At 39.6% G+C, this 18,877-nt stretch overlaps 1 protein-coding gene across 1 annotated transcript in view; it reads right to left on the reverse strand.

The window, feature by feature from the left end:
• Positions 1–4,375: 4,375 nt before the first annotated feature.
• LOC145678408 (uncharacterized) overlaps positions 4,376–18,877 on the reverse strand; it is a 397,255-nt gene continuing 382,753 nt past the window's right edge. Inside the window, exon 6 of the mRNA XM_081748524.1 lies at positions 4,376–18,778. Within this exon, the coding sequence (XP_081604650.1) occupies positions 5,039–18,778 (13,740 nt within the window). The 3' untranslated portion in view covers positions 4,376–5,038. The remainder of the gene's footprint in view (positions 18,779–18,877) is intronic.

Here is an 18,877-nt window from a genome sequence, read left to right on the forward strand (position 1 = left end):
TAGTATCAGAAATTCTGACAATTCCGTAACATTTCTAGAAATTGTAAATTCCCTGACTCCTCCAGGATATCTCGCTCACCTCGCCACTATGAATTGCAAGTAATACAAATCTCCTCATAAGAAAGAGTAAACAAAAGCTTCCTGAAGTTTATTTTTAACGCTGATCCTTCTTTTTCTAATTTCATTTTGTTACATCCTTCTTTAATTTTTTCATTTCTGGTCTCGAAGGAGGGGGGTCCGGACCCTTCCCCCCTAGCTACGTGCGTGAGTGTCTAGAAAACAAAACCTGGAAACCGTATTTCATTTAATATTATTTTGTAGACAATAACTTGTTAACTTTCTAAACTTCTTATATACTTCTTTTATTATGTGTAAATTATGCTCTTAAGTTTAAAATGTGATGGGAAACGAAAGAAACTCGTTTCATCATGTACATAACAAAATACACAATATAGAAATTGCAAATGTATTTCATACAAGAGCGTAAGACACTTTTAGCATCTTAATAAGACATTTATTATACTGAAGGAAATTGAAAGTCGATCCACTAAGCTCCATTGCCCAATTTAACATGATCTAGACGGGTATAGCTTTTCGTGTATTGTAGATGTATGAAATGAAGTTTAGATTATTAGATAAATATTTATTAAGGTGTTCCTCTTTAAGTTCCGTTTTGACGTTTATATTGTCATATCTGCATTTATTCAGAATGAAATTATGAACTCGAATCCTTGGATATGCATTCATAACTGTATACAGTATTTATCAAGTAATTATTTGGAATCTATCCTAGCCCGTTATGTGTCTTTTGGAATCCGGACTTGCAAGTCATCCCATAAATATTTCACAGGGTTCAGAATGTATTGTCGGCATGTCAGTTGAAGCTATTGCCACAGAGTATCCAGCATTATAATCATGGTTTCATTAAACCTGGAGGAAATTTCAAAAAGTTTGGAATAAGTATCCGCTTGTTTCTAATGACGTTGAGTTTCATTTTCCTGACTTGAAGGGCTTATTATATATTCTATTTTAGGTATTAATTTTGAACTCTCTCTGGTCCTTCGGATACACATTTTACTCAAAAGTTACATGACAAAACCCGGCGGAGCCGAGTGCTAACAATATTCAAGAATTCATTTCAAACATTTCACCCATCTTCCTCTGATGGTGAGACAGAAAACCTTCATGACTTTTTTATATATTGAGAAAAAAATGAAAATTGCTCTTCATCTTCCCTCTTAAAGCGGAAGTTCCCAAAATGTTATTCATGTGCCCGCTTATTGTTCAGAAGGAGTTTATATACCAAAATTCATTTCCCGAATATGAAGATGTTATGAGATACTCTGCTCTTGGCATATAGTTAAAAATAAATAAATAAATAAATAAAAAAGAACAGTCTTCTTAGAAAAATGCATTATTAAAAAAGTGAGATTTAAAAAACTCAGTCCAAGGTAGCTACCAACTAAACTAGGTAGGTTCAAAAATCCATTTTATTCGGTTTAGATGTTTGACCGTTTGAAATAAAATATAATGTCTTTTTAATTTTTATAAGGTACAAACTGAAATGCACATTCTTTGCACGGGAAGAATAGGTTTATGAAAAGTATTTGAATCTATTTGCCCCTTAGGATACGCATTTCAATGAAAGTATAATGATAAAAAAAACATGATACTCTATTTTTTCTTACATTTTGAACCACTCTACCACTTATGATACACCATGTAAGCTAGATATCATGAAAAGAAATCTAACTTGTAGTAGGTACTAAGAACGCTCCAAAAGTCATCTCAAACGGGTCAGCTAGTAATACGATCATAAAGAACAGACAAGACCATTTTAATGTGGCAAAAGAAGAAAACCGTCCCTCTCCATGAAACCAGAATTTTGGAAAACAGATACATATGCTCACTTTTCTGTAAAATCTATATTCCGTTTCATCTTCCCAACTTAATTTACTCGCTAGCTACTCTATTGTCTGTATAAATTTTGAGCCATCCCGGACCTCCTAAACATAACTTCTTTAGGAAAAGGAATATGACAAAAACTTAGCCCAAGAAAGGCACTAACTATCTTTAAAAAGTAATTTCAAAATGTTCAGCCCTTCCTTCTGTGATGCGAACACAAACAACAGACAACGTCGCTTTGAACGTGACAAAAAATACATAGAAAATATTTCCTTCATCACTTAAAATATAAATTTCCAAAAACGCTGGATACGTCCCCTCTTATTTCTAATGAGGAGACCGCTGTTTTTAACTAGACAAGGTCATGAGATACTTATTTTTCATAAGTTTTGAACATTTTTTCCCTTTAGAATACATATTTTAATCAAAATGACATGACAAAAACCCAGTGTGAGGTAGGTAAGAACTATATTCAAAAACGAATTTTAAATACTTCAGCCGCTTTTTGATCACTAACATTACATTCAGGTATATACATATTGATTATTTGTTTGAACGAACGATAGGGTGGAGTTCTTAAATGAGAAGTGGAAAAAAATTCATACTTCATTAGGTTAAAAAAAAAAAAAAAAAACAGTAGAGAAAACCATTAAGACTAGAAATTTTGTTCTTAATTTATCACTCAGATTTAGATTCTAAACGCAAAGACATTGCACAGAAGTGACGTAGCCAGGATGAAGCCGGGGAGAATCGATCCATTATGCCTAAAAGGTTACACTATGATCATGTTTGCTAAATTAAATATAAGCAGGTACAAATGAAGATGCCTCACCAGTGGTACAGTTACTGTATAACTTTGGATAGGCCCGTTGAAAGATGAGTTTCGTTTTCACATATCGCCTAACAAGACATCACTGAGAACTTTAATACCAATTCGGAGGCGCAAGCAAACTTCGGGAGCCAAGCATCCTAGCTCCCAGAATCGGTGTCCATGTGCCTTATTTTCTGTTAATTCCCTCCCAAACGTACGTCTGTAACAGAGAAAGTAGCACTATCTCCTATAAACTTTATCTAAGTTTATATCACAACAATCAATTTCAAGAACTTGGAGTAACATAAATCTAGACTACTGAAATTTTAAGAAGTGTGCATTTAGAATAATCATTTTTAGCTGTTACTCTTAATGACCAGAATACTACTAATTTAGGATATGTAAGGATTATTTTAATAATGAAAACTTAGTATTATGCTTGAGTAAATAATAAATTCATAAATAAATTGTTCTTTCGACGAAAGGTAGAGTCAATACGAAATTGAGCTTAAAATTGTTTCTTTAAACAGTAGCGTATGCAAAGGTGTTTCAATCTCCTGTTTTAACAAGTTACTATTAATTGTTGTAGTTGTACGCTACTGTCTTCAACTAGCAATTTAAATTAATCTTGGCTCATAATTTGAAAATCGGGGTAACAAACAAATCAACAATAATAGATTCGTCATTTTAAAGACATCTTCACATCAGCGTGTCTAATACAAATTACAGGTGTACTTCCAACTTGACATCTCTAAAATTATTTGACATTACTTACAATAACACATTGTAACAAAAATAAAATACAATTTTTAGACGATTTGCAGAAAGATGACTTTTGTAAGATCCCATCTTGAAAGAAAAACACTCACCGTATACTCTGCAAAATGTATAAACCTCATATCGGCGCTTCAAATTATGGTTTATGTTTTGCTCTGTTAATTTTATATTCTAACAAAGCAATCACCGTGTTGTGAAGACATTCGAGTTGCACTGAAACTGTTAACAATACATATAAGAAATGGATAGTTATCATAGCTTAATTGTAACAGTGATTTTACTTCCATCGTAAATCGCTTTTGAGATTTTAAATATAAACCAAGCATCAAATTTATGTTTTCAAAATTAAACTAATTTCGTGTATGGTAGCTTTGTTTTGACTGTACATCGCATAGGTTGCAAAATTATGGTATACGTACGGAAGTAGTTATCGTACTATTTCCAGCTCAACCTGTTAAAAACTGCAGAAGAGAATTTGAGTTAAACCGAAGGAAATTCGTAAGATTTTTCGCCATTTTCGTGGCGTTAGTCCCTGGAAGACAGTCTCGGTTTCTGTGACCAGAAGTGTACATTTGTGTTAAAATAAATAAAGTTTATTGGTGCTTACAAATGTATACTATTTATTATTCCAAGGAATTAAAAACAAAATTTATTAATTTCACAGTGAAGTTATTAAGGCACTATTTAGCATTAATTTGATAACAAGCAATTTAAAAATGTACAATCTAATGACAAAATAATGAACACCATAAAATAGCACATGTAATTTTCAGTACTCATAATTACATTACAAATAATTAACATCCAAAGAAAAGTTAATTTCTAGAACAATTAATTAAATAAAAAAACTATCCTTAATACTAACAAAATAATTTCATAGTCTTAATAATTATATTATTATTATATTATTATTTTGTAAATTAAACCGACAGTAAACTTAATTCATATATCGATATTAAACTAATACAAAGTAAAGCCCTCTTTAAAATTATACACCTTCTGGCTCTAGATATAATGTCCCCCCCCCCCTCATCCCCCGATAAACTGCTACATTACGATAAACCGCCTGTTACTTTATCAGAAACAATGGCTAGTAAAGAACAATATATAATTTTCTAAAAATATTTCTGTGCTGCATCTTCGTTTATCTAAATATAACATTGGCAATATATACAAAATTTACTAAATAACGACATAATTTTGTTATTTAATAGGTTTTTGTACACTGTAACAACCAATACACAACCAATACACTCAACCAATACCAACAGTAAATTTTACTTTATCCATTTTCTAAAGGAATAGAGAAAAAAATAAACAAAAATATCGTAGTATAGGGGCTATGAATTATATTAAAAGTGCTTCAAACACAAATAAAAGCAGCTACATGCTAATAAATAAAAGTAATATTGTTTCCACGATAAAACAAAAGAAGAAATATTTTGCCATAGAAATAATCTAAAATATGTTAGTTCTATCTAATTTTTCACTTTAAATTATGGATGTTTCAATGTGAAGATTGGATCGTTTTAATAGATATTGAGTTCAATTCGACACAACAGGTAAGTAAAATCTATGTTTCCTTGTATCTCGTGTATGCTTATATGGTGCTTGCTTCGTTTCCAAAAGTGTGGCAGGACAAGGACTTGTATTTCGTGGTACATACTCGTTCTTGTATGAGGAGGAGCTTTCAAACGTTGCCGTATTGTCACCTAATCTAATATGAGAGGAATGCCCACGTCTGACAGGTTGAACACGCTCTATCACATGAAAGTTTCCGTAAGTTTTAGCTTCACTTTGCCCAAAAAACTGACCACCCACAGCCAGATTATCATGATGAACAATTCTCCGAACCTGCCTTTCCCTTTGAGAAGACGATTTATTTGTAGCTGAGAGTGACTGGATACTTTCCCGACCTTGGCTGTAGCTATGGCTACTAAAGGCTTCTCCTGAGTTGAGTCCTTGCCTATGCATGGATGACAGAGACTTCCTGTTTTGTTGGGTGACAGCGAAAGCTCCAGTTTCCGATAAATTGGCAATACTTTTTCTCTGGATAGATGCTGCTGTTGAAGATGTATGGAGAGCTTCAGTGGAAGAGGACATGCTTTTCCGATGTAGTACAGCATTACTGATATCCTCAGACGATGTCATGGTGTTTTTTCTGTGATAATTGGCAGATTTTGTGGCTAGTTCACTGGAACCGGCTCCTTTCATTGTGTGAGAAAATTCGGAACAGACTATATTACGTTGTGGTTGCACACTCATGGATACGAATAATTCTTGCTTCGACTTCGACGTACCAACGTTAGAGTCAATAGTCTCACTTGTAAGTTTCAAAGTAGAAGACTGAGACTGACATGATAACTCACCAGAGTGTGAACTAAGTGTCTTTTGCGCTCTAACATTTGCAGCTGTTGTGATTTCCTTACTCGTCACAGCACTATCATCTGAAACTTTTCTGGTAGTAGCAAGCCTATTACATACAGACGATTTAGTATCGCTTAAATGCAATTTATTACTGTGTTCTCTTATCACTTGGGAATTTTGGGTAATATTGAAATGAGATTTATTTGTTGATATAAGAGTCACTTTTTCATCACCAAGAGAAATATGAGACTCAATGTGTCTTCTAGTGTTGATACTTTGCTTCTTATCAACAACTGACTCGCTCTTTCTGAAGGATTCTTTACTTGTTGTTGTAAGATCCATGGACCCACCTCCAACTTTCAAAGTACTTTCGTGCTTTTTCACTTCGGCACGATCAGCTTTCCCTACAGCAAATTGCAATTTTTGAGATGATACACCATGAAATACACCTTCAACCTTAAGGCTATCTTTTGGTGTTCGCACAGAAATCTTGTCACCGTTTACGGATTTGAATTCATCCTGATGTGAGACCTCACCAAAAGCACCTTCAACTTTCAAGTTACCAGCATATTCCCTTGGGGTCGAACGAACCCCTTTATCGGGTTTGTAGTCGTCTCGTGAGCGGATATTCATAAGCTCACCCTCCACTTTTAGGTTATCACTATGTTTTGTCACTTGAGCTCGTTCTCCGCGTACCAGTTGATAGTCATCGCGTGAACGAATTCCTCCGAATTCTCCTTCAGATTTTAAGTTATCGGGATGTTTCTTCACTTCTGGCCTCTCTGCTGGTATGTAATCAAGTCGAGGACGAGAAGGTGAGAACTCTCCCTCGAGTCGTAGGTTATCAGGATGCTTCACTGCTTGAGGTTTCTCACCCTTCTTAGCTGTGAAATCGTCTCTACTTCTTTGACCTCCGAACTCTCCTTCTGGCCTTAAATTGTCACGATGCTTTCTCACCACCGGTCTTTCGGCAGGAACGAATTTTTCTTGTGGACGATCTACAAAATCGCCTTCTACTTTGAGGTTATCAGGATGTCTGATTGCATGAGGCCTTTCCCCTTTCCCTGGTTTAAAATCATCTCGAGGACGTGGACCACCGAATTCTCCTTCAAGCTTTAAGTTATCGGGATGCTTCGTAATGATGGGCCTCTCCGCAGGTATAAAATCATCACGAATTTTATCCGAAAAATCACCCTCCATTTTTAGGTTGTCTGGATGCTTGACAACTGGAGCTCGATCACCTCGATTGGGTAAGAAGTCATCTCTAGATCGTGATCCACTGAATTCTCCTTCTGGTTTCAAATTGTCGTGCGGTTTGATAGGTGAAGGTCGTTCTACCATTATAAATTCTTCGCGTTTCTTTTCTACGAATTCACCCTCAACTTTCAAGTTATCAGAGTGTTTAACAGCTTGAGGTCTTTCCCCTCGTGCTGGTTGGAAATCGTCTCGTGGTCGTGGTCCTCCGAATTTACCTTCGGGTTTCAAATTATCCGGATATTTCTTAACCTCTGCCCTTTCACCTACTACAGCTTTATAGTCGTCTCGAGAACGCTCAACTGCGAACTCACCTTCTACTCTTAAGTTATCATCATGCTTTTTTACTTCTACTCTTTCAGCTTTCCTCCCACTAAAATCATCTCTTGTTCTTTCAGAGACAAACTCTCCTTCCATTCTTAAATTATCAATGTGTTTCTTCACTTCAACTCTCTCACCATGTACTATTTTATAATCATCTCTTGAGCGGATATCCATAAACTCACCCTCCACTTTTAGATTATCACTATGTTTTGTCACTTGAGCTCGTTCTCCGCGTACCAGTTGATAGTCATCGCGTGAACGAATTCCTCCGAATTCTCCTTCAGATTTTAAGTTATCGGGATGTTTCTTCACTTCTGGCCTCTCTGCTGGTATGTAATCAAGTCGAGGACGAGAAGGTGAGAACTCTCCCTCGAGTCGTAGGTTATCAGGATGCTTCACTGCTTGAGGTTTCTCACCCTTCTTAGCTGTGAAATCGTCTCTACTTCTTTGACCTCCGAACTCTCCTTCTGGCCTTAAATTGTCAGGATGCTTTCTCACCACCGGTCTTTCGGCAGGAACGAATTTTTCTTGTGGACGATCTACAAAATCGCCTTCTACTTTGAGGTTATCAGGATGTCTGATTGCATGAGGCCTTTCCCCTTTCCCTGGTTTAAAATCATCTCGAGGACGTGGACCACCGAATTCTCCTTCAAGCTTTAAGTTATCGGGATGCTTCGTAATGGTGGGCCTCTCCGCAGGTATAAAATCATCACGAATTTTATCCGAAAAATCACCCTCCATTTTTAGGTTGTCTGGATGCTTGACAACTGGAGCTCGATCACCTCGATTGGGTAAGAAGTCATCTCTAGATCGTGATCCATTGAATTCTCCTTCTGGTTTCAAATTGTCGTGCGGTTTGATAGGTGAAGGTCGTTCTCCCATTATAAATTCTTCGCGTTTCTTTTCTACGAATTCACCCTCAACTTTCAAGTTATCAGAGTGTTTAACAGCTTGAGGTCTTTCCCCTCGTGCTGGTTGGAAATCGTCTCGTGGTCGTGGTCCTCCGAATTTACCTTCGGGTTTCAAATTATCCGGATATTTCTTAACCTCTGCCCTTTCACCTACTACAGCTTTATAGTCGTCTCGAGAACGCTCAACTGCGAACTCACCTTCTACTCTTAAGTTATCGTCATGCTTTTTTACTTCTACTCTTTCAGCTTTCCTCCCAGTGAAATCATCTCTTGTTCTTTCAGAGACAAACTCTCCTTCCATTCTTAAATTATCAATGTGTTTCTTCACTTCAACCCTCTCACCATGTACTATTTTATAATCATCTCTTGAGCGGACATCCACAAACTCACCCTCCACTTTTAGATTATCACTATGTTTTGTCACTTGAGCTCGTTCTCCGCGTACCAGTTGATAGTCATCGCGTGAACGAATTCCTCCGAATTCTCCTTCAGGTTTTAAGTTATCGGGATGTTTCTTCACTTCTGGCCTCTCTGCTGGTATATAATCAAGTCGAGGACGAGAAGGTGAGAACTCTCCCTCGAGTCGTAGGTTATCAGGATGCTTCACTGCTTGAGGTTTCTCACCCTTCTTTGCTGTGAAATCGTCTCTACTTCTTTGACCTCCGAACTCTCCTTCTGGCCTTAAATTGTCAGGATGCTTTTTCACCACCGGTCTTTCGGCAGGAACGAATTTTTCTTGTGGACGATCTACAAAATCGCCTTCTACTTTGAGGTTATCAGGATGTCTGATTGCATGAGGCCTTTCCCCTTTCCCTGGTTTGAAATCATCTCGAGGACGTGGACCACCGAATTCTCCTTCAAGCTTTAAGTTATCGGGATGCTTCGTAATGGTGGGCCTCTCCGCAGGAATAAAATCATCACGAATTTTACCCGAAAAATCACCCTCCATTTTTAGGTTGTCTGGATGCTTGACAACTGGGGCTCGATCACCTCGATTGGGTAAGAAGTCATCTCTAGATCGTGATCCATTGAATTCTCCTTCTGGTTTCAAATTGTCGTGCGGTTTGATAGGTGAAGGTCGTTCTCCCATTATAAATTCTTCGCGTTTCTTTTCTACAAATTCACCCTCAACTTTCAAGTTATCAGAGTGTTTAACAGCTTGAGGTCTTTCTCCTCGTGCTGGTTGGAAATCGTCTCGTGGTCGTGGTCCTCCGAATTTACCTTCGGGTTTCAAATTATCCGGATATTTCTTAACCTCTGCCCTTTCACCTACTACAGCTTTATAGTCGTCTCGAGAACGCTCAACTGCGAAATCTCCTTCTACTCTTAAGTTATCGTCATGCTTTTTTACTTCTACTCTTTCAGCTATCCTCCCAGTGAAATCATCTCTTGTTCTTTCAGAGACAAACTCTCCTTCCATTCTTAAATTATCAATGTGTTTCTTCACTTCAACTCTCTCACCATGTACTATTTTATAATCATCTCTTGAGCGGATATCCATAAACTCACCCTCCACTTTTAGATTATCACTATGTTTTGTCACTTGAGCTCGTTCTCCGCGTACCAGTTGATAGTCATCGCGTGAACGAATTCCTCCGAATTCTCCTTCAGGTTTTAAGTTATCGGGATGTTTCTTCACTTCTGGCCTCTCTGCTGGTATATAATCAAGTCGAGGACGAGAAGGTGAGAACTCTCCCTCGAGTCGTAGGTTATCAGGATGCTTCACTGCTTGAGGTTTCTCACCCTTCTTTGCTGTGAAATCGTCTCTACTTCTTTGACCTCCGAACTCTCCTTCTGGCCTTAAATTGTCAGGATGCTTTTTCACCACCGGTCTTTCGGCAGGAACGAATTTTTCTTGTGGACGATCTACAAAATCGCCTTCTACTTTGAGGTTATCAGGATGTCTGATTGCATGAGGCCTTTCCCCTTTCCCTGGTTTAAAATCATCTCGAGGACGTGGACCACCGAATTCTCCTTCAAGCTTTAAGTTATCGGGATGCTTCGTAATGGTGGGCCTCTCCGCAGGAATAAAATCATCACGAATTTTACCCGAAAAATCACCCTCCATTTTTAGATTGTCTGGATGCTTGACAACTGGGGCTCGATCACCTCGATTGGGTAAGAAGTCATCTCTAGATCGTGATCCATTGAATTCTCCTTCTGGTTTCAAATTGTCGTGCGGTTTGATAGGTGAAGGTCGTTCTCCCATTATAAATTCTTCGCGTTTCTTTTCTACAAATTCACCCTCAACTTTCAAGTTATCAGAGTGTTTAACAGCTTGAGGTCTTTCTCCTCGTGCTGGTTGGAAATCGTCTCGTGGTCGTGGTCCTCCGAATTTACCTTCGGGTTTCAAATTATCCGGATATTTCTTAACCTCTGCCCTTTCACCTACTACAGCTTTATAGTCGTCTCGAGAACGCTCAACTGCGAAATCTCCTTCTACTCTTAAGTTATCGTCATGCTTTTTTACTTCTACTCTTTCAGCTATCCTCCCAGTGAAATCATCTCTTGTTCTTTCAGAGACAAACTCTCCTTCCATTCTTAAATTATCAATGTGTTTCTTCACTTCAACTCTCTCACCATGTACTATTTTATAATCATCTCTTGAGCGGATATCCATAAACTCACCCTCCACTTTTAGATTATCACTATGTTTTGTCACTTGAGCTCGTTCTCCGCGTACCAGTTGATAGTCATCGCGTGAACGAATTCCTCCGAATTCTCCTTCAGGTTTTAAGTTATCGGGATGTTTCTTCACTTCTGGCCTCTCTGCTGGTATATAATCAAGTCGAGGACGAGAAGGTGAGAACTCTCCCTCGAGTCGTAGGTTATCAGGATGCTTCACTGCTTGAGGTTTCTCACCCTTCTTTGCTGTGAAATCGTCTCTACTTCTTTGACCTCCGAACTCTCCTTCTGGCCTTAAATTGTCAGGATGCTTTTTCACCACCGGTCTTTCGGCAGGAACGAATTTTTCTTGTGGACGATCTACAAAATCGCCTTCTACTTTGAGGTTATCAGGATGTCTGATTGCATGAGGCCTTTCCCCTTTCCCTGGTTTAAAATCATCTCGAGGACGTGGACCACCGAATTCTCCTTCAAGCTTTAAGTTATCGGGATGCTTCGTAATGGTGGGCCTCTCCGCAGGAATAAAATCATCACGAATTTTACCCGAAAAATCACCCTCCATTTTTAGATTGTCTGGATGCTTGACAACTGGGGCTCGATCACCTCGATTGGGTAAGAAGTCATCTCTAGATCGTGATCCATTGAATTCTCCTTCTGGTTTCAAATTGTCGTGCGGTTTGATAGGTGAAGGTCGTTCTCCCATTATAAATTCTTCGCGTTTCTTTTCTACAAATTCACCCTCAACTTTCAAGTTATCAGAGTGTTTAACAGCTTGAGGTCTTTCTCCTCGTGCTGGTTGGAAATCGTCTCGTGGTCGTGGTCCTCCGAATTTACCTTCGGGTTTCAAATTATCCGGATATTTCTTAACCTCTGCCCTTTCACCTACTACAGCTTTATAGTCGTCTCGAGAACGCTCAACTGCGAAATCTCCTTCTACTCTTAAGTTATCGTCATGCTTTTTTACTTCTACTCTTTCAGCTATCCTCCCAGTGAAATCATCTCTTGTTCTTTCAGAGACAAACTCTCCTTCCATTCTTAAATTATCAATGTGTTTCTTCACTTCAACTCTCTCACCATGTACTATTTTATAATCATCTCTTGAGCGGATATCCATAAACTCACCCTCCACTTTTAGATTATCACTATGTTTTGTCACTTGAGCTCGTTCTCCGCGTACCAGTTGATAGTCATCGCGTGAACGAATTCCTCCGAATTCTCCTTCAGGTTTTAAGTTATCGGGATGTTTCTTCACTTCTGGCCTCTCTGCTGGTATATAATCAAGTCGAGGACGAGAAGGTGAGAACTCTCCCTCGAGTCGTAGGTTATCAGGATGCTTCACTGCTTGAGGTTTCTCACCCTTCTTTGCTGTGAAATCGTCTCTACTTCTTTGACCTCCGAACTCTCCTTCTGGCCTTAAATTGTCAGGATGCTTTTTCACCACCGGTCTTTCGGCAGGAACGAATTTTTCTTGTGGACGATCTACAAAATCGCCTTCTACTTTGAGGTTATCAGGATGTCTGATTGCATGAGGCCTTTCCCCTTTCCCTGGTTTAAAATCATCTCGAGGACGTGGACCACCGAATTCTCCTTCAAGCTTTAAGTTATCGGGATGCTTCGTAATGGTGGGCCTCTCCGCAGGAATAAAATCATCACGAATTTTACCCGAAAAATCACCCTCCATTTTTAGATTGTCTGGATGCTTGACAACTGGGGCTCGATCACCTCGATTGGGTAAGAAGTCATCTCTAGATCGTGATCCATTGAATTCTCCTTCTGGTTTCAAATTGTCGTGCGGTTTGATAGGTGAAGGTCGTTCTCCCATTATAAATTCTTCGCGTTTCTTTTCTACAAATTCACCCTCAACTTTCAAGTTATCAGAGTGTTTAACAGCTTGAGGTCTTTCTCCTCGTGCTGGTTGGAAATCGTCTCGTGGTCGTGGTCCTCCGAATTTACCTTCGGGTTTCAAATTATCCGGATATTTCTTAACCTCTGCCCTTTCACCTACTACAGCTTTATAGTCGTCTCGAGAACGCTCAACTGCGAAATCTCCTTCTACTCTTAAGTTATCGTCATGCTTTTTTACTTCTACTCTTTCAGCTTTCCTCCCAGTGAAATCATCTCTTGTTCTTTCAGAGACAAACTCTCCTTCCATTCTTAAATTATCAATGTGTTTCTTCACTTCAACTCTCTCACCATGTACTATTTTATAATCATCTCTTGAGCGGATATCCATAAACTCACCCTCCACTTTTAGATTATCACTATGTTTTGTCACTTGAGCTCGTTCTCCGCGTACCAGTTGATAGTCATCGCGTGTACGAATTCCTCCGAATTCTCCTTCAGGTTTTAAGTTATCGGGATGTTTCTTCACTTCTGGCCTCTCTGCTGGTATATAATCAAGTCGAGGACGAGAAGGTGAGAACTCTCCCTCGAGTCGTAGGTTATCAGGATGCTTCACTGCTTGAGGTTTCTCACCCTTCTTAGCTGTGAAATCGTCTCTACTTCTTTGACCTCCGAACTCTCCTTCTGGCCTTAAATTATCAGGATGCTTTCTCACCACCGGTCTTTCGGCAGGAACGAATTTTTCTTGTGGACGATCTACAAAATCGCCTTCTACTTTGAGGTTATCAGGATGTCTGATTGCATGAGGCCTTTCCCCTTTCCCTGGTTTAAAATCATCTCGAGGACGTGGACCACCGAATTCTCCTTCAAGCTTTAAGTTATCGGGATGCTTCGTAATGGTGGGCCTCTCCGCAGGAATAAAATCATCACGAATTTTACCCGAAAAATCACCCTCCATTTTTAGGTTGTCTGGATGCTTGACAACTGGGGCTCGATCACCTCGATTGGGTAAGAAGTCATCTCTAGATCGTGATCCATTGAATTCTCCTTCTGGTTTCAAATTGTCGTGCGGTTTGATAGGTGAAGGTCGTTCTCCCATTATAAATTCTTCGCGTTTCTTTTCTACAAATTCACCCTCAACTTTCAAGTTATCAGAGTGTTTAACAGCTTGAGGTCTTTCTCCTCGTGATGGTTGGAAATCGTCTCGTGGTCGTGGTCCTCCGAATTTACCTTCGGGTTTCAAATTATCCGGATATTTCTTAACCTCTGCCCTTTCACCTACTACAGCTTTATAGTCGTCTCGAGAACGCTCAACTGCGAAATCTCCTTCTACTCTTAAGTTATCGTCATGCTTTTTTACTTCTACTCTTTCAGCTTTCCTCCCAGTGAAATCATCTCTTGTTCTTTCAGAGACAAACTCTCCTTCCATTCTTAAATTATCAATGTGTTTCTTCACTTCAACTCTCTCACCATGTACTATTTTATAATCATCTCTTGAGCGGATATCCATAAACTCACCCTCCACTTTTAGATTATCACTATGTTTTGTCACTTGAGCTCGTTCTCCGCGTACCAGTTGATAGTCATCGCGTGTACGAATTCCTCCGAATTCTCCTTCAGGTTTTAAGTTATCGGGATGTTTCTTCACTTCTGGCCTCTCTGCTGGTATATAATCAAGTCGAGGACGAGACGGTGAGAACTCTCCCTCGAGTCGTAGGTTATCAGGATGCTTCACTGCTTGAGGTTTCTCACCCTTCTTAGCTGTGAAATCGTCTCTACTTCTTTGACCTCCGAACTCTCCTTCTGGCCTTAAATTGTCAGGATGCTTTCTCACCACCGGTCTTTCGGCAGGAACGAATTTTTCTTGTGGACGATCTACAAAATCGCCTTCTACTTTGAGGTTATCAGGATGTCTGATTGCATGAGGCCTTTCCCCTTTCCCTGGTTTAAAATCATCTCGAGGACGTGGACCACCGAATTCTCCTTCAAGCTTTAAGTTATCGGGATGCTTCGTAATGGTGGGCCTCTCCGCAGGAATAAAATCATCACGAATTTTACCCGAAAAATCACCCTCCATTTTTAGGTTGTCTGGATGCTTGACAACTGGAGCTCGATCACCTCGATTGGGTAAGAAGTCATCTCTAGATCGTGATCCATTGAATTCCCCTTCTGGTTTCAAATTGTCGTGCGGTTTGATAGGTGAAGGTCGTTCTCCCATTATAAATTCTTCGCGTTTCTTTTCTACAAATTCACCCTCAACTTTCAAGTTATCAGAGTGTTTAACAGCTTGAGGTCTTTCTCCTCGTGCTGGTTGGAAATCGTCTCGTGGTCGTGGTCCTCCGAATTTACCTTCGGGTTTCAAATTATCCGGATATTTCTTAACCTCTGCCCTTTCACCTACTACAGCTTTATAGTCGTCTCGAGAACGCTCAACTGCGAAATCACCTTCTACTCTTAAGTTATCGTCATGCTTTTTTACTTCTACTCTTTCAGCTTTCCTCCCACTAAAATCATCTCTTGTTCTTACAGAGACAAACTCTCCTTCCATTCTTAAATTATCAATGTGTTTCTTCACTTCAACTCTCTCACCATGTACTATTTTATAATCATCTCTTGAGCGGATATCCATAAACTCACCCTCCACTTTTAGATTATCACTATGTTTTGTCACTTGAGCTCGTTCTCCGCGTACCAGTTGATAGTCATCGCGTGAACGAATTCCTCCGAATTCTCCTTCCGGTTTTAAGTTATCCGGATGTTTCTTCACTTCTGGCCTCTCTGCTGGTATATAATCAAGTCGAGGACGAGAAGGTGAGAACTCTCCCTCGAGTCGTAGGTTATCAGGATGCTTCACTGCTTGAGGTTTCTCACCCTTCTTAGCTGTGAAATCGTCTCTACTTCTTTGACCTCCGAACTCTCCTTCTGGCCTTAAATTGTCAGGATGCTTTTTCACCACCGGTCTTTCGGCAGGAACGAATTTTTCTTGTGGACGATCTACAAAATCGCCTTCTACTTTGAGGTTATCAGGATGTCTGATTGCATGAGGCCTTTCCCCTTTCCCTGGTTTAAAATCATCTCGAGGACGTGGACCACCGAATTCTCCTTCAAGCTTTAAGTTATCGGGATGCTTCGTAATGGTGGGCCTCTCCGCAGGAATAAAATCATCACGAATTTTACCCGAAAAATCACCCTCCATTTTTAGGTTGTCTGGATGCTTGACAACTGGAGCTCGATCACCTCGATTGGGTAAGAAGTCATCTCTAGATCGTGATCCATTGAATTCTCCTTCTGGTTTCAAATTGTCGTGCGGTTTGATAGGTGAAGGTCGTTCTCCCATTACAAATTCTTCGCGTTTCTTTTCTACAAATTCACCCTCAACTTTCAAGTTATCAGAGTGTTTAACAGCTTGAGGTCTTTCTCCTCGTGCTGGTTGGAAATCGTCTCGTGGTCGTGGTCCTCCGAATTTACCTTCGGGTTTCAAATTATCCGGATATTTCTTAACCTCTGCCCTTTCACCTACTACAGCTTTATAGTCGTCTCGAGAACGCTCAACTGCGAACTCACCTTCTACTCTTAAGTTATCGTCATGCTTTTTTACTTCTACTCTTTCAGCTTTCCTCCCAGTGAAATCATCTCTTGTTCTTTCAGAGACAAACTCTCCTTCCATTCTTAAATTATCAATGTGTTTCTTCACTTCAACTCTCTCACCATGTACTATTTTATAATCATCTCTTGAGCGGATATCCATAAACTCACCCTCCACTTTTAGATTATCACTATGTTTTGTCACTTGAGCTCGTTCTCCGCGTACCAGTTGATAGTCATCGCGTGAACGAATTCCTCCGAATTCTCCTTCCGGTTTTAAGTTATCGGGATGTTTCTTCACTTCTGGCCTCTCTGCTGGTATATAATCAAGTCGAGGACGAGAAGGTGAGAACTTTCCCTCGAGTCGTAGGTTATCAGGATGCTTCACTGCTTGAGGTTTCTCACCCTTCTTTGCTGTGAAATCGTCTCTACTTCTTTGACCTCCGAACTCTCCTTCTGGCCTTAAATTGTCAGGATGCTTTTTCACCACCGGTCTTTCGGCTGGAACGAATTTTTCTTGTGGACGATCTACAAAATCGCCTTCTACTTTGAGGTTATCAGGATGTCTGATTGCATGAGGCCTTTCCCCTTTCCCTGGTTTAAAATCATCTCGAGGACGTGGACCACCGAATTCTCCTTCAAGCTTTAAGTTATCGGGATGCTTCGTAATGGTGGGCCTTTCCGCAGGAATAAAATCATCACGAATTTTATCCGAAAAATCACCCTCCATTTTTAGATTGTCTGGGTGCTTGACAACTGGAGCTCGATCACCTCGATTGGGTAAGAAGTCATCTCTAGATCGTGATCCATTGAATTCTCCTTCTGGTTTCAAATTGTCGTGCGGTTTAATAGGTGAAGGTCGTTCTCCCATTATAAATTCTTCGCGTTTCTTTTCTACAAATTCACCCTCAACTTTCAAGTTATCAGAGTGTTTAACAGCTTGAGGTCTTTCTCCTCGTGTTGGTTGGAAATCGTCTCGTGGTCGTGGTCCTCCGAATTTACCTTCCGGTTTCAAATTATCCGGATATTTCTTAACCTCTGCCCTTTCACCTACTACAGCTTTATAGTCGTCTCGAGAACGCTCAACTGCGAACTCACCTTCTACTCTTAAGTTATCGTCATGCTTTTTTACTTCTACTCTTTCAGCTTTCCTCCCAATGAAATCATCTCTTGTTCTTCCAGAGACAAACTCTCCTTCCATTCTTAAATTATCAATGTGTTTCTTCACTTCAACTCTCTCACCATGTACTATTTTATAATCATCTCTTGAGCGGATATCCATAAACTCACCCTCCACTTTTAGATTATCACTATGTTTTGTCACTTGAGCTCGTTCTCCGCGTACCAGTTGATAGTCATCGCGTGAACGAATTCCTCCGAATTCTCCTTCAGGTTTTAAGTTATCGGGGTGTTTCTTCACTTCTGGCCTCTCTGCTGGTATATAATCAAGTCGAGGACGAGAAGGTGAGAACTCTCCCTCGAGTCGTAGGTTATCAGGATGCTTCACTGCTTGAGGTTTCTCACCCTTCTTAGCTGTGAAATCGTCTCTACTTCTCTGACCTCCGAACTCTCCTTCTGGCCTTAAATTGTCAGGATGCTTTTTCACCACAGGTCTGTCGGCAGGTACGAATTTTTCTTGTGGATGATCCATAAAATCATTTTCTACATTTCGGTTATCTTGGTGACGTGAACTGGATGATTCTTGTGTAACTGTAGAAGTATGTGGCTTGTGGTTCATTCGAATATCGTCTGTCGAAAATGTTTGGTGCATTTCTTGTGTTTTAGTCATTTGTTGAAGTTTTCCTTGCTGCTTCGTTGTGTTGTTTTCTCTTTTTTCTGTTGGAAATTCATTTGTGTGGGACATACTTTTGCTTGCGGGTGTGGAAGTTTCTTTTCCAGGTTGGAAATTATTGTGTTTTTCTTTCTGTTTTGTTTCCGTTTGCTTGTGTTTTCTCAAGTTTTCTACATTAACTGTTTGGAGGAATATTTCAGCATCTTCTTTGGTCCACGTCTTTCTCCTTTGGATGGTTGCTGTATTTCCTGTTTTTAGTGTGAAGTCGGACCTAGAAGATGTATCAAACATCATTTCCCCTTCTGTTCGTAGGTTATCTTCATATCGTTTTATTTCTGCTTTGGTTAGCTGATGTATTGGAAAATCTTCTTTCATGGAAGTTTCGCTATGGAATTTTCCTGTAGTGATCAAGTTATCTCGTTGTTTGACAGGTTTTTGGCGCTCAGCCCATCTTTCAGGATAGTCGTCCTGATTTTGAGTTGATGATATGAATTTTCCTTCCATGCGTAGGTTGTCGGGATGCTTTGTGAAAGATGTCCTCTCTAGACTCACTTCTTTAAATTCTTCCTTCGATCTGGAGATTCCCTGAAAATCATAAAATTATTTCTTACTTAGTCAAACACAAGTATGATTGTTGTTAACACATTAATCGAAGTTTAAAATAGTACAAGTAGTTAAGTACTA

This window comes from Thermobia domestica, chromosome 2 (genome assembly GCF_964235325.1).
Source record: "Thermobia domestica chromosome 2, izTheDome1.hap1.1, whole genome shotgun sequence".
Taxonomy (NCBI): Eukaryota; Metazoa; Arthropoda; class Insecta; order Zygentoma; family Lepismatidae; genus Thermobia; species Thermobia domestica.